Source organism: Phyllobates terribilis, unplaced genomic scaffold (genome assembly GCF_046119375.1).
Source record: "Phyllobates terribilis strain yellow unplaced genomic scaffold, ASM4611937v1 Scaffold_3__8_contigs__length_932513732, whole genome shotgun sequence".
Classification (NCBI taxonomy): Eukaryota; Metazoa; Chordata; class Amphibia; order Anura; family Dendrobatidae; genus Phyllobates; species Phyllobates terribilis.
Window position 1 is genome coordinate 725,301,073 of NW_027362763.1, and position 19,227 is coordinate 725,320,299.

General features: G+C 42.9%; 1 protein-coding gene across 4 annotated transcripts in view; it reads left to right on the forward strand.

The window, feature by feature from the left end:
* Window positions 1-19,227, forward strand: part of TTC7A (tetratricopeptide repeat domain 7A) — a 486,038-nt gene that overhangs the window by 13,171 nt on the left and 453,640 nt on the right. For 2 of the 4 annotated variants that reach the window (XM_073672075.1, XM_073672077.1), the window contains exons 2-3: window positions 12,934-13,097; window positions 18,351-18,519. The exons of 1 other annotated variant lie outside the window; for it this stretch is intronic. In XM_073672075.1, coding sequence (XP_073528176.1) covers window positions 12,934-13,097; window positions 18,351-18,519 — 333 coding nt within the window. Of the gene's footprint in view, window positions 1-1,185; window positions 1,296-12,933; window positions 13,098-18,350; window positions 18,520-19,227 lie in introns of all 4 variants that reach the window. One more of the 4 variants, XM_073672078.1, reaches the window with a different exon arrangement.

The window sequence follows — 19,227 nt, forward strand, 5'->3', positions numbered from 1 at the left end:
GTCTCATCTGTCCAAAAGACGCTTTCCCAGAAGGATTTTGGCTTACTCATGTACATTATGGCAAACTGCAGTTTAGCCTTTTTATGTATCTGTGTCAGCAGTGAAGTCCTCCTGGGTCTCCTGCCATAGCGTTTCATTTGATTCAAATGTCGAGGGATAGTTTGTGCTGACACTGATGCACCCTGAGCTTGCAGGACAGCGTGAATTTCTTTGGAACTTGATTGGGGCTGCTCATCCACCATCCGGACTATCCTGCGTTGCAACCTTTCATCAATTTTTCTCTGCCGTCCACATCCAGGGTGATTAGCTACAGTGCTATTGGTTATAAAGTTCTTGATTATGTTGCGCACCGTGGACAATGGAACATTAAGATCTCTGGAGATGGATTTGAAACCTTGAGATTGTTGATATTGTTCAACAATTTTGGTTCTCAAGTCCTCAGACAGTTCTCTTCTCCTCTTTCTATTCTCCATGCTTAGTGTGGCACACACAGACACACAATGCAAAGATTGAGTCAACATCTCCCCTTTTTATCTGGTTTCAGGTGTGATATTCTTATTGCCCACGCCTGTTACTTACCACAGGTGAGTTTGAATGAGCATCACATACTTGAAACAAAGTTGTTTACCCACAATTTTGGAAAGGTGCCAACAATTTTTCTCATTTTTTTGTGTTGTTCCAATATACACAAAGGAAATAAACATGTATATAACAAAACATGTGTAATTACAATCATTTTCTGGGAGAAATACTTCATTTTATGGAACAATTTCAAGGCTGCCAACACCTTTGGCCATGATTGTATCTACCCGACTAATTGCACCATTAGACTTCACTAGACCAATCCCTTAATGTAATGGGCACTATAAAAGTATATGCAAGAGGGTGGAAAATGATGGTTCGAGTGTGAACATACTCCTGGGTATCTGTGCCAGGAGTATTGCAGCACATTGGCACATTTTCCCACAAGGCAGGATCCCCACCCATTGGACTTGGTGTACAAGTGTTTTGCCTTGGGGCACCTAAATAATAAGCATGGCTGTGACTGTGTAACGTGTAGAGGCACGCGGTGCATGCAGATAGTGTACTCTTAGACAAATTATGTTCTTTGCAAATGAAAGTTACTGTTTTTAAAATTAAATTTTAAATTAAATAGAAATCATAATCTCCGCCTATTTTTTTTAGTTATATCTATTTCTGGGAGAGTTGATTGTTTTGAGTCTTCAGTCTTCAGAAGGGCACATTTACCTAAGGCATCATGCACAGGCCGTGCCGCCATATAGTGCTCCCTTTAGGTATGTAATCTGTCAAAAATAACTCTGATTATATATATAGACAGGGCCGTATGAACTTCTTTAGTTGCCCTATTATGACTTCATATTACGTGGAACCTTAAAGGAGTATTCCCATCTCCGTGATCCTATCCCAATATGTAATAGGAGTAATAATAATATTAGCAAATACCTCCAATTAGAAATGTAGTATAGTTCTTCTGATTCGCTATGTCTCTTTCCTCATGTGCAGACATTGCAGGACCTTAGGTATCCATGGTTACAACCACTAGCAGCTAGCTGTCTCTATATCAGTGGATGTAACCATGGATACCTAAGGTCCTGCAATGTCTGCACACGAGGAAAGAGACATAGCGAATCAGAAAAACTATACTACATTTCTAATTGGAGGTATTTTCTAAAATTATTATTATTACAGATACTACATATTGGGGTAGGGATCTTGGAAATGGGAATTCCCCTTTAATACGACTGTACGTGAGGCCTCTGGGCCTATACACACTACCATGTTACACCTCTGTATAGATTTTAGCTGTGATCCATAGATGTTTATGGTGCCCATAGGGTCTGTGCACAAAACCTAAAGGATTTTTTAGTGGCAGCAAAGTGAATAAGAATCCTGACGTCTCATGCACATGTTGCTTATTTTTATTCTTGCAGATTTGCAGCAGATTTATATCTGCATCATGTCAATTTTTCAGTGTTTTTGCTATAGTTTTCACCTATACTAATCAATAGGGAGAAATCTGCAAAAAACTGCACCTATTTTACGCAGCGTTTTTCCTGCTAAGAGATTCAAAAATGGTACAGAAATTTCTGCTGCACATACTTAACGTGTGCCCATACCCTTAGGGTGGGTGTGAGCAGGTGGTGAACTCAGGTCGGTGCTGTTGCCCGCAGCACCTGCAGAACCTACTATGCTCCGGTTTCAATTGGTGACATCTGCTGTATGTGCACAGCGGATGTGCGCACGGAGGCCGGTCACATGGAGCCCCATCCATATAGCATGGGTGCCAATTGTGTTATACAGCCGGCACCCGAGTCTAGCTGCTGCATCATGATTGCAGTGTTTCAATGACATTATCATGTCATCCGGGAGGCCTTGAGGCTTCATAGGGGATAGATAATTTTACAATACACTGAAATATTGCGGTATTGCCTTGTATAGTACGAACGATCAAGTGATTATAGGTTCAAGTTCCCTAAGGGGGTTAATTAAAATGAAATAAAATAAAAGTAAAAAAAATCAATATATACATATGTATTGTGGTAGATTGACTCACTCAGCTGCCACAGAGGTAGACTCAGGAACACTGTCTCTTTAAATCCTTCACTGGTTTATTATATACATGTGGCATAAACCATTGTGAAGTAAAAGTAAACACGGCCCTTTGGGCAAAACAGTCAAACAAAACAAAATGGTATAGCAGAGATCATAGGCTTGTGGGGATCCGCCCGCTCAGGGTTAGCAAAACACATTGTTCAGTTTAGCATCAACACAAGCACCTCTCTGGAGCTAGCATCTCCAGACACGCTGAACACCTAATGATTCAAAAGGCTGGCTATTTATATCCCAGACCACACCCTGAGGTGGAGATATGGTGAACAACCTCCCACCCGCTCTAGGGTTGTTCACAAAAAAACTGCCCATAAAATGGCCGATTAACCCCTCTCAGCACATAGTGTGCTGGAGCAAAACTTCTAGGTTTCATATCACTGAAGCTGATAGCCTCAGTGAAACATATCTCCCCTCCTGTACTCTGTCCGTGACTTTGTCACAATATATATATTCATAAAAAATATTAATGATATAAACTACAGCTCGTATAGCAAAAAACAAGTCATCTTACAGGTCTATTAGCCGAAAAGTATAAGAAAATTATAGCTCTTGTGAACGGAGGAGGAAAAATCCAAAGTGATGAGGCCGCCCACTGGGATGCTGTCGACCAAGGGCCCACATAAACCTGGAGCCCCCGTCACCCTTCTTTCTCGGAAACAAGGATTTTTAATAGCTTTTTGGATTTTTTTTTAATCTGAGTTAAATTTGGAATTCTAGTCTCAGTAACTGTAATAGTTTCTACGGAAAACATGAGAAGCGTCTGTTTTTCCAGTCTTGATATAAACATCTTGGCTGAGTCATTTTTTTTTTCTGTAGTCACATTATTTTTTGTTCATGGGCAAGGAATAGCAGACCGGGGCTGCGTTCACATGTTTTACATTACAAGCTGTGGGTAGACTGGAAACGTCCTGGGAGAGCAGAAATAACAGCCCGATGGATGAACGCATGAGGCTGTGAGTGACTGATCCATGGGCCGAGCACTCACGGGAAATCATCACACCAAATTTTGGGACAAAACGTTTGGTTACCTTCACAAATCCTTCTCGATGATCAATAAAAGTTGATTTGTGGGTGTGCTTGTACAGTGTGTGCACAGTCCGGTGACATCTGATATATTCCACCCTCGATCCAATACCTGCAATAGAGACGGTGACGAGGTGGAGTGAACTTTGGATATTTACCTGCTCCCGATCAGTGCATTACTCTGGAGAGCCCGGCCCTTCTTCACTCTTATTTCACCAGGGTGCACAGTGACTTTCATTCTGATCTATTGTGATCATTGAGTTTTGCATTAGACCGATAAGAAAGATGGTAAATTTCACTGATTTGGGGTACAATGTATATTGTGCTAGGGTCACACCAGCGTATGTTCTCTCTTCCGAGAGAATCGGGCCGATTATCATCCCATTTTTTCAGATGAGGAGAGATGGAAAGAAGAAATTCTTCATCTTCTCCATTCTGTTAGTTCGTGAAAATCTGACTGCACTCAGATGTCATCCGAGTGCAGTCAGATTTTTTTCCACAGACTCATTGACTTGCATTAAGAGTGAGATCCAATATAATCGGATCCAACTTGGACATTCTGCGATTTATTTTTTTACTTGGATCGGCTCTGTCCGAGGAAAAAATCGGTCAGGTACACAGCCCCATAGAATAGCATTGGCCTGAGTGCGATCCGAGGTTTTGTTGGATTAGACTCGGACCGAAAATACGGTCGTCTGCACGAGTCCTTATTGAGGTTATACAGCATGAAGCATTCAGATCATACAGACTGGAACTGCTGTCAAACAGCAGCCTATTGATGTCATACAGACTGGAACGGCTGTCAAACGGCAGCCTATTGATGTCATACAGACTGGAACGGCTGTCAAACGGCAGCCTATTGATGTCATACAGAATGGAGCAGCTGTCAATGGGCAGCCTAATCTTCTGGTCATGGAGCTACTGTCAAGTTCAAGTCTTTTACTTTGATTATACAGAATGGAGCGGCTGTCAATAGGCTGCTTATTCTTTTGATCATGGAGTGGCTGTCATGTTGCAGTCTGTTATTCTGATCATACAAAATGGAGAAGAAATCACATGGCAGCCTATTGTCCTGATCAGAGCAGATGGAGCACACTTCAAAAAGTAGCGTTATACTGTGCCCTGATTGAACAGAATAGTGGAAGTGACGCGCCCCCAGGGCTGTGGGGTACTTGGCAGCCGGGCCTATGGATGCTGGGGGGGTATGTCACAGTGGCTGGCCCGGCCTGTGGCCCAGGGGGGTCAACCAAAAAGTGGATTATAACTTGGATAGGAAAAATAAAATAAAAAGTTTGTGACGCCACCTGTGGTACCTGGTAAGGTTTACCAGCGCTGCTGCAGACCTCCGGGGGGTGATGGGATGGCAGCTGAGGTGTTTCTGCTCCCCACAGGTGGAGCGGGCCCCCGGGGCAGTGTGGAGTTTGATGGGTGGTGATGCTGGGACTTGTAGTGCAGGCGGAGTGATGGCGCAGCTGAAATAATGGACGGAGGCAGTGCAGTGCAGTCATCCACTCACAGTTCTCATGTACGTTCCACTGATACACTGCGCGGGTGCCAGCCTCCCACGTCGCACTGCGTTCACCAGAACGGGGGTTCAGCTCTTCCTCAGGTAGATTTGGAGCACCTGACGGAACCCCGCTTTCTTATGTTCCTCTCTAGACCGACTTCACGCTGGGTCTTCTCCCTCCTGCCCTGCGCTTCCCCACTCACAGTCCCTGAAGTCCCTCCCGTCAAACTGGAGTTCCCGGACCTGCTTGACCCTCACGGTGACTAGGATGAGGCTTTGGCAACTGCACTATAAAAGCCAGAAGCCTCCGGTTTTTCCAGCCGAGACCTGGAGTAACACGGCTGGTCCAGGGGCCGATCCCCTTCTTGCGGCCTGATCCCTCTGTCTTCTGACAGATTCGGGGCGTACGGGTGCCGTCTTGCACTCGCCGTACCCCCTGGGATCCCTTCAATAGAATGGATCCTTCCTCCTCTGCTCCCCTCCTGGGCCTCTAGTACTAGGCCCCACTTGTGGGGCAGAGCTCCTGAAGAGACTCTGCTCCCAGACTGTCTTCATTGACTGCTCTACTCAACTGAACTGCCTCCCTCAAATGGCTTCCCTTTATATACCTCCTTCTATGGTGCTCCCCTAAACTGCTTCCTCCACCCACACCCACTACTGGTTCCCCCTACCTTTTGGGTTCCCCCCACTCCAGCCAGGGACAGGGCTTAGCAGGAAAACACAGTGCATCGTGCCCTTCCAGCCGACCAGGAGCAGTGTAGTGTTGGATGTGGGTGTTGGGGTTCCGGGCAGCACTCCCTCCTTACCTGAGAGAAGCGAGACACCACACCTCTAGGTGAGGTGCAGTACCTCTGTGGCGACTGAACCCTCAGGGGCGCCACAGAAGCATTGTTCACTTCTTGCAAATTGTGTAAAACTTATCAAAATGATATGCATGGCGCAATATAATTTGGCTCAACTTTTTGTTTGACTTCAATTGTTAAAAATAATATATAGTATATATGGTACATATACATTCATGACCAGAAGTGTTCCCTTGAAAGTGTTCCTGAAAATGAAGTATTTCTCACAAAATATTATCGCAATTACGCATGTTTTGTTATACACATGTCTATTTCCTTTGTGTGAAACAACACAAAAAAAACAGAGAAAAAAAGTCAAATTGGAGATAATTTCATGCAAAACCCCAAAAATAAGGCAAACAAAATTGTTGGCACCGTCAGCTTAATATTTGGCGGAACCCTTTGGAATAAATAACTGCAATCAATCGCTTCCTATAACCATCAACAAGCTTCTTACACCTCTCAACTGGAATTTTGGACCCCTCTTCTTTTGGAAACTGCTCCAGGTCTCTCATATTTGAAGGCGCCTTCTCCCAATAGCAAATTTAAAATCTCTCCACGGGTTCAGTGGGAATTAAATGTGGACTCATTGCTGCCACTTCAGATCTCTCCAGCACTTTGTTTCCATCCATTTCTGGGGGCTTCTTGATGTATGTTTAGTTCATTGTCCTGCTGGAAGAGCCATGACCTAGGACACAAACCCAGCTTATACTGACACTGGGCACTACATTGCGACCCAAAATCTTTCGGTAATCTTCAGATTTCATGATGCCTTGCACACAGTCAAGGCACCCAGTGCCAGAGGCCGCAAAACAACCCCAAAACATCTTTTAAGCCTCCACCATATTTAACTGTATGTACTGTGTTCTTTTTTTGTAGGCCTCTTTCAGTTTTCGGTAAACAGTAGAACTCTGCTTTACCAAAAAACTTCTTGGTCTCATCTGTCCACTTTATCAGAAGGATTTTGGCTTACTCACATACATTTTGGCAAACTGCAGTCTAGCTTTTTTATGTCTGGGTGTCAGCAGTGTGGTCTTCCTGGGTCTCCTGCCATAACATTTCATTTAAGTGTCAACAGATAGTTCGCGCTGACACTGATGGATCCTGAACCAGCAGCGCAACTTGAATTTCTTTGGAACTTGTTTGGGGCTGCTTTTACACTATCTGGACTATCCTGTGTTGCAACCTTTCATCAATTTTTCTCTGCTGTCCACGTCCAGGGAGATTAACTACAGTGCCTTGGGTTGTAAACTTCTTGATTATGTTGCACACTATGGATAAAGGAGCATCAATATCTCTGGAGATGGATTTGTAACCTTGAGATTGTTGATATTGTTTAACAATTTTGGTTCTGAAGTCCTCAAACAGTTCTCTTCTCCTCTTTCTGTTCTCCATGTTTAGTGTGACACACACAGACATACAATGCAAAGATTGAGTCAACTTCTCCCCTTTTTATCTGGTTTCAGGTGTGATTTTCATATTGCCCACACCTGTTACTTGCCACAGGTGAGATAGAACAAGCATCACATGCTCGAAACAAAGTTGTTTAACCACAATTTTGGAAAGATGCCAACAATTTTGTCTGGCCCATTTTTGGGGTTTTGTATGAAATTATGTCCAATTTTCCTTTTGTCTCGGTTTTTTGTGTGTTCCAATACACACAAAGGAAAAAACATATATAACAAAACATGTGTAATTGCAATAATTTTTCTGAGAGAAATTCTTACGATAATCTTCTGGAACTATTTCAAGGGAATGGGGAATTTGGGCACATGAACATTATGTCAGAAATGGATGTGGTATTTTATACCCCAATCACATGCTCAGGGAGATATTCCCATCAATTCAATATTGAACGAGCTGCAGATTTTGAAATTCAGATATTTTAAAAGGATTTTTTTTAGTTGCAGACTTTTCTGTAACAGATTAGCTGCTCGCGAAGGAACTTTTCTGTAGAAGACCCGTTTAGAAGCATACCGAAAGATTAGTGATACTGTCTAAAAGTAAAAATTATCTTTGTTGCCCATAGTGACCAATCACAGCACAGCTTTCATTTTATATCCTGCTTTTGAAAAATGAAAGCTCTGCTGTGATTGGTTGCTATTTGCAACAAAGATCACTTTTCTTTTAGACGATTTCATAATTTTGTCCTTTTCTGTCAACCCTTTTTATTATTATTATTATTATTATTATTATTTATATAGCGCCATTCATTCCATGGCGCTGTACATAAGAAGGGGTTACATACCAGATACCTATATCACTTACAGTAGCAAATAACAATGATAGTCTGGTACGGAGGGAAGAGGACCCTGCCCTTGAGGGCTTACATTCTACAGGAATGGGGAAGGAGACAGTAGGTTGGGGGAGTTGCAGCAGCTCCGGTGTTGAGGTGGCAGCAAGCAAGGTCATGGCAGGCAGTAAGCTTTCTTGAAGAGATGGGTTTTCAGGTTCTATCTGAAGGATTCGGATGTGGTGGATAATCGGACGTGTTGGGGCACAGAATTCCAGAGGATGGGGGATATTCGGGAGAAGTCATGGAGGTGATTGGGTGAGGAACGAATAAGTGTGGAGGAGAGAAGGAGGTCTTGGGAGGACCGGAGATTACCTGAGGGAATATATCGGGAGATTAGTTCAGAGATGTACGGAGGAGAAAGGTTATGGATGGCTTTGTAGGTCAGTGTTAGTTGTTTGAACTGCATACGCTGGGCAATTGGGAGCCAGTGAAGGGATTTGCAAAGGGGGGTAGCAGAGGAGTAGCGAGGAGAGAGATGAACTAGTCGCGCAGCAGAGTTAAGGATGGTTGGACTGGAGAGGTGCGGGAGTGTTAGCAGGTAGGCCACAGAGGAGGATGTTGCAGTAGTCGAGGCGGGAGATGATGAGGGCATGCACAAGCAGTTTAGTAGATTGAGGGTTGAGGAAAGGACGGATTCTGGAAATATTTTTGAGCTGGAGGCGACTGGAGGTGGCGAGGGCTTGGATGTGTGGTTTGAAGGGCAGAGCAGAGTCAAGGGTTACTCCGAGGCAGCGGATTTCTGGTACAGGGGAAAGAGTGATTTAATTTATTGTGATAGATAGATCAGATGGAGAAGTTACTCGAGATGGGGGAAAGATGATGAGTTCAGATTTGACCACATTGAGTTTGAGGACAAAAAGATATGGCTGATAGGCACGCTGGGATTCTGGACAGCAGAGAGGTGACGTGTGGTCCAGAGAGGTAGATGTGAGTGTCATCAGCATATAGGTGGTACTGGAAACCCTGGGACTTTATGAGCTGTCGCAGACCAAGGGTATAGATGAGGAAGAGTAGGGGTCCTAGGACGGAGCCTTGAGGGACCCCAACAGAAAGAGGGTGGGATGAGGAGGTAGTGTGGGAGTGGGAGATGCTAAATGTGCAGTTAGAAAGGTATGAGGAGATCCAGGATAGGGCGAGGTCTTTGACACCAAAGGAAGAGAGAATCTGTATTGGGAGGCAGTAGTCAACTGTGTCGAAGGCAGAGGACAGGTCTAGGAGGAGGAGTATAGAGAATTGTCAGTTAGCTTTGGCTGTAAGTCTTTAGTAATTTTGGTTAGGGCAGTTTCGGTGGAATGGTAGGGACGAAAGCCAGATTGTTGGTTGTTGAAGAGAGAGTTAGATGAGAAGTAATAGGAAAGTTCAGCGTGAACATGTTGCTCAAGGAGTTTGGAGGCGAAAGGGAGCAGCGATATGGGGTGATAGCTGGACAAAGTGGTTGGGTCGAGGGATGGCTTTTTGAGGATGAGCGTGATTGTGGCATGTTTGAAAGCAGAGGGGAAGGTACCAGAAGTTAGTGATAGGTTGAAGAGATGAGTTTGGGATGACATGAGTGTGGGGGTGAGTTTGGGGAGGTGGTGGGATGGGTGAGGTGTGATTTGGAGAGGAGGCGGGTAAGCTCTCCTTCAGTGATGTTGGAGAGGGGGGTTATGGGGGAAGGGCAGTGAAGACTTGCCTTGTTTGGTCAACCTTGTTTTTGAAGTGTGTGGCCAAGTCCTTAGTAGTGATAAGAGAGGTCAGAGGGGGCAGTGGAGGGCACAGGAGGGATTTAAAAGTGTTGAATAGTTGTTTTGGGTTGTAGGATAAGGAAAATATGAGGTTTGTGAAGTAGGCCTGTTTAATGGAGCTGAAGGGCTGATTTGAATCCTTTACACCTTTGTGTTTCCCAGGCCCTGATTCATCACGCAGTTATAGCCAGTTTCTGGTGTGAAAAAAAAAGCTTGAATTTGCACAAAAATTTTGAGACTTTTGGTATTTTTACACCAGTTCCCCCAACTGAATGATACATTTGGCACATTTTTAAACACTGTTGTCTAACGTTATACCGCCTGTGTGACGTGTTTGGCCAATGATCACTGCTCATCACCCGCTCTAATCACTTGATCTTCATAGCAATTTCTTTTTGAAGATCTGCTTTCTACAAAGGCAATGTGTGATCAAACAGGCTATATCTACAAAGCCAGCAACGGACCACCTGAAAAATCCTAAAAAAGCAATTTAAAATCCTGAATTGTAATAATCCTGCTTTAAATATATACCAGTAAATAAAAAAGTTGAGAACAACTTTTTTCTCTTACACATAAAGGAGGTTCCGAGCGAGCTACTCCTTTATGATTTCCATATGTTCTAATAAAGCATATGGACAGGGCTAGAGGATGTCTTTATGAGACAACCCTTTTAAAGAGGTGTTCCATTGCTAGCATATTGATGAACTGTCCCCAGGATAGATACTGAAGGTGCAGTTCGATTCTCAGGACCTGGTCCATTTGCCATGTCATTAACTATGTCATATAGGTACGGGTCTAACACCGCTTCGGCAGACTAGAATTGGAGACCATCGCTCCATAATACTGTTCTGTGGCTCCCAGGGACTTCAGATCATCAATTTATTTCAGGAGCTGATCTGCAGCACCTGGACCAGTGTGACGGAGCAGTGGTGTTCCGCTATATACACCGGTTACTAATGGGTGGGGATGTCGGGAGTTGGATTTCCACATATATGATGTTGATAACCTATCTGGGGAATAAGTCATCAATATCCTAGTAGTAGAACACCCCTTTAATGTACACATTTTTAAGTTTTTGTTGTTACCTATATGAAAAAATTAATTATAGATCATCCAATATAGGCATAAACCCTAATGCAGTAATAAAGCATAAGCAATAGGTCCTCTTTAGGACAAATTCAGTTTGTGTTAGTTTTGCAATTCATTTTGCATGTACAGTGAGGTTACGCTGAAGACTTTAAATGGGTTTTCTTTATTTTAACAATTGTAGTAGGGGACATTATTTTATGGCACTTATGACAAATACAGAAATATTTTAAGTTAAAATAAAGCTAAAGTGGTTAACCCCTTTAAATGAAAGTGTTCTTTTAGCTTTTTATTGTGAAATCTCCAGACGATAAACCACAAATTTCTGTTATCTGTCACTTTATTGCAGCAGAGAACTGTATTTCACAATGCCAGAATCTTAGCAAAGAGAATCATTCGGAAACTCATCTAATAAAAAGAAAAAAAACAAACAACTAATGCTATATTAGGTGTTAGGCCACGTAAAAGACTACCTCTTGAAGCTCATCAAGAGAATGCCAAGAGTGTGCAAAGCAGTCATCAAAGCAAAAGGTGGCTACTTTGAAGAACCTAGAATATAAGACATATTTTCAGTTGTTTCACACTTTTATGCTCAGTATATAATTCCACATGTGTTAATTCATAGTTTTGATGCCTTCAGTGTGAATGTACAATTTTCATAGTCATGAAAATACAGAAAAATCTTTAAATGAGAAGGTGTGTCCAAACGTTTGGTCTGTACTGTATGTATATGTATATATATGTATATTTGGCCCTATGCATACCTGTTATCATTACTCCTTGGTAGTATTCTGCCATCTGGTATCTGGTGGCTTCCCTTTGAATTGTAATCCTATTTTCTTTATTTTGTGTCTCTCATCGGCCTCCCTTTGATTTCATTGTTCCTTGTTTTTATGATTAACTTTTAAAATATTATTGTTATTGTGTAGTTGTGTATCTTAATAAAATATTTATTGTGTGTATATATACATTTGTCTGATCTTTTTATTAAATTGGTATAACGCTTATATGATATAAGTATGATATAAGTAGAGTAAGATGGTGTTGTGTTCAGAATACAGCCAGGGAGGCAGAGTTATGTAAAGTGCTCTGATCACACCCAGAGCATTTAAGCCTTCTTTTTGGTGAATTCTTTTCCTGAAGCTGTTTAGAAGAATCTTTTTCCTGATGTGTATTTGCAGCCTTTTAATTGGACAGTGCTTAGTTGGGAGCGGACTCCACCAAGATCCACTTCAAAGAAGTAACATTAACATGCACCTTTTTTTTTTTCCATACTGTGCATTCTTCAGATAAAAAAAATAAATTCTCACATGAACAGCAAAGTGGAAGAGTTTTCCAAGCATTTTTTTAAGGAAGATATCGGAGTGGATCCATACCAAAAAACTCATTAAAAACCTGTGATTATAGCCTTTATAGTATGTGCACGTAAGTATACGCAGGTGTAAAATCAGCTGCATAGTTCAGTAGCATCATTGAGAAAATCTGCAGCAGAAATTGACCTGTGCTGCAGATTTGCAAAGGGTCAAATCTGCAATGAAATCTGCAGTATAATTTGATGCGCTGCTGATTTAAAAAAATATGGGATTGCCTTATTTTTAGGTGCAAACTAAAATAAAATGTCGTAAATCGGCAGTGTGACCGGTCAGTAAGAGGAAGTTCTCGTTGCCAGGTTAACAGAATTAAAGCGCCTTTCTAACTTGCGCAAATGACTTTTTCCTTTATGCTTTGTGTGTAGTCACTGCGGTCATATGGTCCTGGGATCACATCCTTCTTTATATGGGAATTTAGTTCTTAGTGACATCTGCTTTAACCCTTGCATTACAGATGACTTTACGAACCTGCTGCTCGCTGAGGCTCTGCTGGAGCTCTCTTTAAGGGAGAACGTTGCCAAACTCAAATCCTCCATTCCATTAATGGAAAGCAAGGAGCCAAAACTGCATCAAGCCAAGAACTATCTAACAGGCATACTAAACAGAGGCAAATTACCAGTAAGTACGTTATACAGTAATCCCCCTCCGGCTGTGATTTTACCAGTGAGCGCTGTTCGTGTTTTTAAGCAAAACGTCTCATATTCAGCATTATGTTCTGTCCCAATTTCCTCCAAACTTTCGGCAGGCTCGGCCAGGAGAGGTGTAAATGAAGGCTGCCGCTGCACATTTTCCTTAGCTGTTCTGTTTTCCATGACTTGGTGAAGGGGGGGTGTACGGTTGGGAAGCACATGAGTCAGGGCATAGGGCGTAGTCTGGACAAGACGTTTGTAAATTTCACAATATTAAAATAGACAAGGCATGGAGTGTTATATGACTCTGAATCTTGTGCCCCACAGTTATTTTTTATTTTCTGCTCACACTTGATAATGTACAACTTGTTTTTCATGATCTCGAATCTGCTTGCTCTGGGGTTGCCATGGAAGCCTGCTTCACTGCGCATTTAACTTTGATGTGGTCTTTGGTCATAAATCAGCTAAAAAGAGCTCAGAAAAGGATAAAAGTTAAACAGGTTGTCCAGTGAAAACCATTTATCATTTGTCTACCGGTGGGGGTCTGACCGCTGCAACCCACACTGATCGGCAGATCCTCGGGGGAGGGCATTTTTATATCCGTTACAAAATTGAGCAAGAGATTGGATGCCTTACCACCGCTCCTTTCATTCTCTATGGGGTTGCTGGAAAAACCCTTGGCAGATCCTTGGAGAATGAACAGAGCAGTGGTCGGGCATACACACAGCTGCTACATTCTAACAGGGATAAAAGTCCCCCGTTCTGGTGCAGGTTCCAGCAGTCGGACCCCCACTAATAAATTAGTTATCACCTTAATAAGTGTTAAATTGTCTGACTGACAACTCATTTGCCTGACATCCCACAACATAGAGGATGTCGGTCAAGCAGGAGGAGACAACGCTGAGCTAGGAATAGAGCTGGAGTGACAGAGGCTTCAGATCTACACTCTCATTTGTAAAACCATTCAAATGCAGATTTCTCAGTGATGGAGCAACGGACTGGCCATGTAAAGGTATAGCTGGATGTAATGTGGGTGGATGTGGACCCACTGCACCACGGGCCAGGCTTACCCTATAGAGGCTTCTCTAAGCGACTACCTGGTTTTCACTAGAGGCTCTGGTGGTGAGGGTAGGCTTGTCCACAGGTAGTCACCAGGTGTCACTCCAGGGCAATCCCCGAACCTGCAGAAACTGACCCAGAGCAGGTATACGGAGTATAGAAGGGTGAGATAGAGGCGTAGTCAGACTGTCCAGAGTCGGGGCAGACAGCACTGGTTCACTATAGAAGCTGGGGTCAGGAGTGGAAAGATCAGAGTAGACAAGCCAGATCGATAACAAAGAAGACTAAACTTAGTAGGAAGCTAGAGACAAATGCAACTAGAACCTAAGCTCAGGCAAAGGTGAGGAGGGAGGATCTGCCTAATATATCCCTTGCCTGGCAGGGGATTGGCTGGGGAAGACAAATCCTACAGGACACAGCAGGGTTAAATTCCTGCAGGACCTGTCCGCACCTTCCTATAGCCAGGTGGAGACAGCTGGAATATGCAACAGTTTGGAATTGCTGCATGAGGACTTAGCCCAGCGGCCTGACACAGGGAGGAGCAGAGTGGTGAATGCAATGAGTAGCGCTGAATTATGAAGGCGTCAGTCGCCGGCGTGACACTGGACTTGTCTTTTAAAGAGCTGCATACACATATAAATAGTTTGGGGGTGAAATCCTGATTCCCTTTAATGATTGGCCATCAATATTGTAATCCAAGAAAAGCCCTTTAATCCTCATATTCTGTCACCAATGCTTCTAAATGTCAAGAGCAGCCTCTCTTTATGCACCTTAAGCCGTCTGGTTCAATGGTTTGGACCACGCCAGGTCCCCCTGAGGAAGCTGGCTCCTGGGCTGCCTTCTAGGGCTTTCTTATAGACAGCAGTTTTTCTCAGCCTTACAGCTGCATTAGTATTTTCTGACTTCGTGGGTGTAAGTTTACTTATTTTAGAAAATACTTACAGTACTTTTTTTATATGGTTTCTATCTGAGGCTGATATCAGATTGAATAAAGTGCAGATGTAGATTAGGAGATCTTGGAATATTGCCGTCTTTTTGCACCTGTACATGTTAAAATGGATTGTTTCATTCACTATTAGTTTGCAGTCTCTTACATTTTCCAGATGCTACCAACATTAAAGGGTTAAATGTAGTAGTTAACCACTTTAACATAGTTCCAGTCACTCCAACATGACCAAAATTTTATCACCATGTGAGGACATGGTAAAGCTAGGATTCTTTTCAATATGTCTTCCTAAAGCCCCTCCATACAAATAAAATTAAAGTCGGCCAAACTCACTGGACCACCCGACCGACGTGTATGTGGGCCCCCCGACTGTACCCCAGCAGATGATGGAGACAAGTAGCTTGTCTCCATCAGCAGCTTGTTTCCCCTTTGTATACAGAACACATGATGCTGCTCTAAGTTGAGCGTGCATATGCATAGATGGTGGGGGAGATAGCTGAGCGCTCAAATTTCTGATGTGTTGGCTAGCTTTAGGCAGGGGCTACATGCTGACATGTGTCGCATGACAGCAATTCTCTGAAGAGTCCAGCCACAAACACATTTATACAACTTCTCTGAGAGAGCTGTGTTTTTTGTTGTAAAAAAAACAGCCAAGTTGTAGATGAATCACCCACAAGTCACATGAGACTTTTATGCAAGCCTATGGCAAGTGTGTCATGTGCAACTTGTATTGAAGCCTATGGCAAGTGTGTAGTGAGCGACTTGTATTGAAGCCTATGGCAAGTGTGTAGTGAGCGACTTGTATTGAAGCCTATGGCAAGTGTGTAGTGAGCGACTTGTATTGAAGCCTATGGCAAGTGTGTAGTGAGCTACTTGTATTGAAGCCTATGGCAAGTGTGTAGTGAGCGACTTGTATTGAAGCCTATGGCAAGTGTGTAGTGAGCGACTTGTATTGAAGCCTATGGCAAGTGTGTAGTGAGCGACTTGTATTGAAGCCTATGACAAGTGTGTCATGTATCACCTGTTTGAAGGCTATTGCAAATGTGTAGTGTGATACTTGTATTGAAGCCCATGACAAGTGTTTCGTGTGTGACTTGCATTAAAGCCTATGGCAAGTGTGTCATTTGCGACTTGTACTGAAGCTTATTGCAAGTGTGTCATGTGCGACTTGTATTGAAGCCTATGGCAAATTTGTCATGTGTTACTTGTATTGAAGCCTATAGCTAGTGTGTCGTGTGCGACTTGTATTGAAGCCTATGGCCAGTGTGTCATGTGCGACTTGTATTGAAGCCTAGGGCAAGTGTTTCACGTACCACTTGTATCGAAGCCTATGGCAAATGTGTCATGTGTGACTTGTATTGAAGCCTATGGCAAATTTGTCATGTGTTACTTGTATTGAAGCCTATAGCTAGTGTGTCGTGTGCGACTTGTATTGAAGCCTATGGCAAGTGTGTCGTGTGCGACTTGTATTGAAGCCTATGGCAAGTGTGTCATGTGCGACTTGTATTGAAGCCTATGGCAAATGTGTCGTCTGCGACTTGTATTGAAGCCTATGGCAAGTGTGTCGTGTGTGACTTGTATTGAAGCATATGGCAAGTGAGTCTTGTGCGACTTGTATTGAAGAATATGACAAGTGTATTGTGTGCGACTTGATTTTAAGCCTATAGCAAGTGTGTCGTGTGCGACTTGTATTTAACCCTATTGCAAGTGTGTCGTTTGCGACTTGTATTGAAGCCTATGGCAAGTGTGTCGTGTGCGACTTGTATTGAAGCCTATGGCAAATGTGTCGTGTGCAACTTGTATTGAAGCCTATGGCAAATGTGTCGTGTGCGACTTGTATTGAAGCCTATGGCTATTGTGTCGTGTGTCACTTGTATTAAAGCCTATAGCAAGTGTGTCGTGTGTGACTTGTATTGAAGCCTGTGGCAAGTGTGTCGTGTGTGACTTGTATTGAAGCATATGGCAAGTGTGTCTTGTGCGACTTGTATTGAAGAATATGGCAAGTGTATTGTGTGCGACTTGATTTTAAGCCTATAGCAAGTGTGTCGTGTGAGACTTGTATTTAACCCTATTGCAAGTGTGTCGTTTGCGACTTGTATTGAAGCCTATGGCAAATGTGTCGTGTGCAACTTGTATTGAAGCCTATGGCAAATGTGTCGTGTGTCACTTGTATTAAAGCCTATAGCAAGTGTGTCGTGTGTCACTTGTATTGAAGCCTATGACTAGTGTGTTGTGTGCAACCAGCCACTGAAAAGCCAACACATTTGGAAACATTTGTGACTCTGGGTCGCTGTTGCAGGTCACTCCACACCATAGGAAATCATTACATCCAATGTTGCAGTGTGAAACTGCGATTTCAGTGTCACGCCACATATAGCCCTAGCTGAAGTCTTTCCTTGGTATCTCAGTGCCTTGTGGTCCACTGGTCACTGCTTCCCCATAGGCTCCCTCCGCTGCTGGGCCACATATCCACCTACTTCATTGGTCTACACATATATTAGAGAAACCATTTGTTGTTCCTTTGTCGTGTGGCATTGAATGTGGCTACCTGACGTGCGATATTTTATGCCTTTTACCTTAATCACATGATAAGGCAGGTCACTGTCTCACACCAAGAGAAGCACACTCTTCTGCTGCTTTCATTACCATTTACTGATTGGTTTAACATTGTTCTGTACCTGCCTCTTCATGTTACTTCCTTTGTTATTTCTAGCCCTGTCCACATGAGCTCACATGGAAAGACAGGTCACTGCCTCAAACAAGAGAATCACACTCTTCTCCTACTGCTATTGTTACTATATACTGACTGGTTGCATGTTGTTCTGTACCTCCATGTTACTGCCTTTGTTATTTCTAGCCTCGTCCATATGAGCTTGATCACAGAACTAGACAGGTCACTGCCTCAAACAAGAGAAACACACTCTTCTGCTGCTGTCATTACCATATACTGACTGGTTACATGTTGTTCTGTACCTCCATGTTACTGCCTTTGTTATTTCTAGCCTCGTCCACATGAGCTTGATTACAGAACTAGACAAGTCACTGCTTCCCACAAGATAAACTCACTCTCCTTCTGATGCCAGATTTTTCTATTCTAAAGATATGTTTTTAATGAACAGGAAAAGCTGTGGAGAACTGGGATACATGAAAAACCAACTAAATCAGAATTATTCGGGATTTGTTTTTTCCCTTTTTTTGAAAGCTTTGTTATACCCAATAATCTATTCTGTCCCGCAGCCTCACAACTTGACAGAAGCGCTCTTGATACTGGGGAAGTTGCATTACTGTGAAGGATCTTACCGGGATGCCATCAGCATGTATGCCAGATCGGGATTTGAACATCTGTCCTTAGATGACGAGCCCCTTTATAAGATGCGACTTTTTGCCGAAGCTTTTGTAATCAAAGGTAAAACTTGTGCCTATAGCAGGATGACGTTATATTATATGGATTCTTGGAGCAAAAAGTATCATGACTTCTCTTCTCCCATGTTGAATGTTGTGAATGTCAAATTTAAAGAGTAGCTTCACCCTCAGTCACACGTCGCCATCATTGCAGAAGTACGCCTCTAGATAGGCTACGTTCCCACCGTAAGCTTTAGGTGAGTTTTTGATGTTGCAGATTTTCTGCACCAAATTAAGTGAAATAGATTACTTGCATTTTTTCTAAAATACGCAGCTTAAAAAAACTCACCGAAAACTCATAGTGAGAACGTAGCCTCAAGGGTATGTCCATGTGTACCAGATTGACCTGCGGTGCGGACTTTTAAATCTGCAGCCATGTAAATTTATGTTGCTGATTTGTTGCAGATGTTCCCCCTTGAGTTCAATGGAGAGGTCAAAATCTGGAAAAAAAATTCTAAGTTTTGCAGAGTTTGTTGCAGATTACCTGCAGATCCGCAGCAAAATCCAGAATGAAAAAAAAACCACTTACTCCATGGGAAATATTTTATGAAATAGGATACAGTTCTTTTTTTTATAATAATGCGGCAAATTCTTAAGAACATCTACTCCAAAATCCACACAATTTGGCATAAATAAGCCATCTATCATTTCTTCATGGCTTACCTTGGATTTTCTGCAGAAATTTTCTGCAGCAAATATGGTACATGTGGAC